General features: G+C 37.7%; 1 protein-coding gene across 1 annotated transcript in view; it reads left to right on the top strand.

Moving 5' to 3' along the window:
- Positions 1–1,002: 1,002 nt before the first annotated feature.
- LOC101855847 (pre-mRNA-splicing factor syf1 homolog) overlaps positions 1,003–5,806 on the top strand; it is a gene marked incomplete at its 3' end in the record, with an annotated part of 17,292 nt that continues 12,488 nt past the window's right edge. Inside the window, 2 exon segments of the mRNA XM_005113127.2 lie at positions 1,003–1,155; positions 5,028–5,176. Of these exon segments, the coding sequence (XP_005113184.2) occupies positions 1,108–1,155; positions 5,028–5,176 (197 nt within the window).

Raw genomic sequence — 5,806 nt, 5'->3', positions numbered from 1 at the left:
GTGTGTGTGTGTGTGTGTGTTTAAGTGTGTATGTGTGTTTGTGTATGTGTTTGTGTGTGAGTGTGTGTGTGTGTTTATGTGTGTGTTCGTTTGTTTGTGTGTGTTTGTCCGCGCGCGCGTGTGTGTTTCTTTTTCTGCCTGTGTGTGTATGTTTGTGTGTGTTTGTGTGTATGTATGTTTGTCAGCGTGTGTTTGCTGGTGACCATGTTTCATTGTAAAAGTAAAAATAAAGATTGACACATTTTTTGGTCAATGAGACACACAGGTCGAGTTACCGTATGCTGGCCACAGACATCGTCTGAGGACGTCGGTACAAGGTCATGGATAACTAGAACGTAACTAGCAGTCTTGTTTGTTCAACATTGATGATATCAAAGAATTTATAAGCAGTGCACCTCTTTGAATGATATAGATCTAGATCAAAATCATTTTTTAAAAACATTTTTAAAAAAAGAAGTTTTTTTGTTTTTTAAAAACAGACTATTAATGAATACTTGCGGGAATGCTGTGGAGATATCCCTATTTTTTAAAACGTTTTAATGTGTGTGTGTGTGTGTGTGTGTGTGTGTGTGTGTGTGTGTGTGTGTGTGTGGGAGGGTGTGTGTGTGTGTGTGTGTGTGTATGTGGGTGTAAAATATCCGATTTGACATAAATACACGTAGCAAACATGACGGAATTTCCATGCAGATGTGTTGCAAAACGAAGTTGATTGATGACGAAGAAACTTGCATTGCGAAAATGTCTGAGCACGTTATATGACAAAAAGTCTATCAAATAACCTCTTTGCTATCAATTTAAATGAAAAGAAGTAAGCTTTACTTATCCACTTAAATATAATTGAGTTGAATAATTCAGTTAGAAAGTAATATATTTTGTCTAGAACGTTAGCATTTACACTCATCTATTTTTCACAGAGGTTCTGGTGTCAAAAACAACATTGAATCATGGTTTGATATTTTTCCTGTTCTCAGCTTTTAGCAAAATCTGGCAACTCCCTTGTTTACTAGAAGCAGAAGTGAGTGCGTCCGGTGCGTCGTGCTTCCGTTTCTTCCAATCTTCCTTTTGGTTTCAGTTACTACTGACGCTGAGAGATATTTCTCATTTAAGATGCCAATTTCTAATTCAGAAGTTGACATAAACCCGGATATATTTTTTGTGAGTTGTTATTAGCATATCTTAGTCTTTTCACTTTTCATTTCAATTTCAATAATTTCAAAGAGTTTTTATTCTGGTAAGCCGACTGTGGTGACCGGGTGTTTTCTTGCCTTCTCACCACTCTCTGCTGAAGACACTGAAGTGACTAGTCACTAGAGTACTAGAGTACTGTCTGGGCAAATCGCCCGTAACCCATTTTGGCCCTCTTGAGTCTCCTGTCTTTTGGCAGCCCAAGTAAGCCACAGTTACTGAACCGCCACACATTCTTCTTCCCTTACAAGAGTGCATTTCTCATACTAGAATCTATGCCAGATTTCTTTCCAGTTGATAGCCAGAACTAGAATCTAGATCTAGATCTAGATTCTAGATACTAATCTAGATATCTAGATCTAGATTAGATCTATTTTCTAAGTTGTTTGGGTTATATCCGCCCAGGGTCTGGGCTAGATCTATATGCCCACACCGGTCCACGCAGACCGCCCCCCTAGTCTGGGCTACCCGCCCACACCACTGTATCCAGACAGTGTGTGCATTCCGCCCACCAAGAATATTAGATCTAGAGTAATCGTACCGGTTCGGGCAGCACGTTTTTTTTTTGCTGTCGGGCACTGGAGTACAAAAAGATCGTTTAAAACTTTGTTTTCAAATCTAGCCCCAAAACAGTGGCACACAAACCTAAAGCAACCTCCCTTACGCCTTACTTTCGTTGAAACAACAGTTACGGCGATATTTTGCTAAAAATAGTCCTTAACTCATTCGCTACGTATTATTTTAGGCTTGTAGACGAATTTTTTGAGGGAGGGCGAAATGAGATGATGACTAGTGCGCGGTTCACAGGTCTTGGGGGCCATAAATTCAAATAAATATCAACATATTATTATATATATAAATACCAACATTTTCAGTATGGTTTGTAGAATACATCTGTATTGTTTATTTGAGTATTTTTCAACTTTGGTTCCTGTAAGAGGCGATTATGCAACACAATTGTGATTGGCTGCGGATAAAATTTGAAAACAAAAAATTTATAATCTCAGATGAAACTCAAAAAATATGTTTGCACCTAATCTAGATCTAGATCTAGATCTAGTCAAATTATACATCAAAATAACCATAACTGTATATAGAACAGGAAAATATTGAAAAATGAGCAGTTATTTACATACATTCCATAATATTTGTACATTTGGATCATAACCTCCGATATTGAAAAAAAATAAATGTTTAAATAATTTTGAAAAAAGGATCCCAAACAGAAAGAAACACTCGTATCTTATATGGAATTATTCAGAATTGCATTTGGAATAAGCCTATACATGTCTTGGATGGTACTTTTTGAGTACATTCACCAAAAAGTAGTGATTTTGGGGAGAAAAAAAATATTTTGACTATTTAGATCTAGGCCTAGATCTAGCACTCAAAAATATTGATTTCTCAATTACAGTGCACTGGCAATTTGAGTCCAATAGTATCAATATTATAAGAAGAGTCCTACACTTCTTTAGTGAGCAAAATAATGATACATTTTGTTGTGTAAAAGTACAAAGACTGGTGTCTGGCTATAATTTGGGCTTCGCGATAAAACAATGTCGCATAAACTTCGAAATCCTGTTTCAAAACTGAATCAAAACTTCCGATTTTCGGTGGAAACACTTGACCCGGAAGTCAACTTTATATTATGACCTTTATTTTAACATGGATTTGTGGATTGGAATAGAAACCAAGCTAAAATTGAACGTCAGTTCTCGAGCCGCCGGGGGCGGCTTAGCGTACTGATATATATATATATATATAGATAGATAGATAGATCTAGAATCTATTATACCCAGGAGAGCTGAAATTCCCCACTTTAAATCATGTTTTTATGTTCAAGGGGGCAAGTTAGCAATGCCAATTGAGCTTACTTGACGAAATTTAGGTCACTGCTTGGGGGCATATTTTTGGACAGGATCGGAACCTAGGAAACTAACTTTCTGACCTCAAGATGGGAAGAGATCTAATCTTTCCTTCATATATCATAGTTTCCTCAAATTTGAAAGTTTTTTGTCAAGTAGTTGTATACACCACTACCCCTCTGTCCTAAGCGACTTCACACAGAGACCTGTCATTTTTCTGTACTCCCTCGGCAAATGTATGTGACCTACAAATCCCCGTATGATTATTCCGAATCCGTTCATTGGTTAGTTTAAATAGGGCATGGGCAGCGTGCGCATCCGGTTGTTTTTCCTCTCTGCTCCCCTGTTCCATCGTCATTGGGGTGTTGGAGTATCGCTCTCAGCGGGGAAAAAAGTTTACTAGTACGGCCTGTTATTCAAAAATTGAACAAATATTTTATGGTTAGCATGGTCTAAAGTCATCAAAGAAAGTTTTGTCATTATTTAGTCATGCTGCTAAGATACATTCTTAAAGATCCCATGATGTGATAGGATGTATAAATGAAATGTTCTCATCCAGACACCTTTCTCTCTCCAAATAGTAATATATGTACACTAGAATGTTAAATGTTCTCATCCAGACACCTCTCTCTCTCCAAATAGTAATATATGTACACTAGAATGTTAAATGTTCTCATCCAGACACCTCTCTCTCTCCAAATAGTAATATATGTACACTAGAATGTTAAATGTTCTCATCCAGACACCCCTCTCTCTCCAGTAATATGTGTACACTAGAATGTTAAATGTTCTCATCCAGACACCTCTCTCTCCAAATAGTAATATATGTACACTAGAATGTTAAATGTTCTCATCCAGACACCCCTCTCTCTCCAAATAGTAATATGTGTACACTAGAATGTTAAATGTTCTCATCCAGACACCCCTCTCTCTCCAAATAGTAATATATGTACACTAGAATGTTAAATGTTCTCATCCAGACACCCCTCTCTCTCCAAATAGTAATATATGTACACTAGAATGTTAAATGTTCTCATCCAGACACCCCTCTCTCTCCAAATAGTAATATATGTACACTAGAATGTTAAATGTTCTCATCCAGACACCCCTCTCTCTCCAATTAGTAATATATGTACACTAGAATGTTAAATGTTCTCATCCAGACACCTCTCTCTCTCTCCAAATAGTAATATATGTACACTAGAATGTTAATGACAACAAAATAGCGACAAAATGGTCAGTAAATCTGACAATAGAAATGATTTCTTCACCCAAAAGCAAAGTGAGTTGTTGTCAAGTTTCTTTCAAACGCTCCAAGGAATGACTGATGAGATGTCGGCGATTATCTTTCAGAATCTGTTACCTAGTTCACTTTTACTTTTGGAGAATATTTTCCTACATAGCTAATCCATGTTTTGCTGCACTTAACAACTCTATACAAATTTTTATATATTTTTATACATTATATTCTTTGAATAAAAAAAAAGCCTGACAAGCCCAAGCTTAGAATAGAAAACCCTGTCTTAGGTACCCAGTGAAAAAGGGCTCTTGAAAGCAAAAAGTCCGTTTTTCATTGGCATTGCTGGCAAGCCCCCTGAGTTGTATAAAAACATCAGTTCAACAGTCAAGGGAAGATGGGTCCAACACACTGTCCAACTTCTGGTCATCCAGCATATAGGGGAGGGGAGGGCAAGTGAAAAACAAGATGAATCCAGTTTTTTTGCAAAAGATTGGGGTACTAGCCTTAATGCAACAGTCTGTAGAATATCTTTGTGATATCAATCTAGTGGAAAACTAAGTCATTCACAAACTATTTTCATCAAATGAAATTTTTTGTGTAAGTTGCGATAGGAATCACAAAATACAAGAATGCAATAATCCAGTTCTATTGGATGGGAGCACTAGTACATATGCTTTGCCAGGTGTGTTTTATTTTATTGACTTTCTATTTGCAAAATTATAATTTTTTCACTGCAGGAAGAGGAAGACCTACCTTATGAGGAGGACATTCTGAGAAATCCTTACAATGTAAGATGCTGGCTTCGCTACATTGAGCACAAAAAGGATGCCGCCAAAGAGATTCTCAATACAGTCTATGAGAGGGCTTTGAAACAGCTTCCAGGAAGGTAATTCCAACCAGAATCTATTTTTTGTTTTTGTTGCTTTTCGTTGTTCAATCTTGGGCAGGCCCCCGTTATGGCTTGAGCATAGTTGCCTGTAATCTATTCATGATAACTTAATGAGATGAAACAAGTGGAGTAGCAGGAAGCTGGAACTGGCCATGGAGGGAGATGTTGATGAATCCTGATTCCAGTTTCAATCCTGCATCTTTGCCAGTCAGTCGAGTACTGAGTAAGGTTTGCGGTGTGGGGTTTTATGCCTACAATACTCTCAGCTTTCAATCCTTGTTCTTAGCATGAGCAGAGCTGCCAGAAATTATTTGAATGTATTAGTGTAGAGAGTCAGTGGAGTTTTCTGTTTGAATGTATTAGTGTAGAGAGTCAGTGGAGTTTTCTGTGCCAGGTAGCTGGTAGTTGGTTCTGAATGATAAACTGACAGTTGGTTCTGAGTGGTAAACTGACAGTTGGTTCTGAGCGGTAGACTGATAGTTGGTTCTGAGTGGTAAACTGACAGTTGGTTCTGAGTGGTAAACTGACAGTTGGTTCTGAGCGGTAGACTGATAGTTGGTTCTGAGTGGTAAACTGACAGTTGGTTCTGAGTGGTAAACTGACGGTTGGTTCTGAGTGGTAAACTGT

This window comes from Aplysia californica, unplaced genomic scaffold (genome assembly GCF_000002075.1).
Source record: "Aplysia californica isolate F4 #8 unplaced genomic scaffold, AplCal3.0 scaffold01636, whole genome shotgun sequence".
NCBI classification, from domain to species: Eukaryota; Metazoa; Mollusca; class Gastropoda; order Aplysiida; family Aplysiidae; genus Aplysia; species Aplysia californica.
The sequence above is the reverse complement of the archived record's forward strand: the minus strand, read 5'-3'. Positions and strand labels throughout refer to the sequence as shown.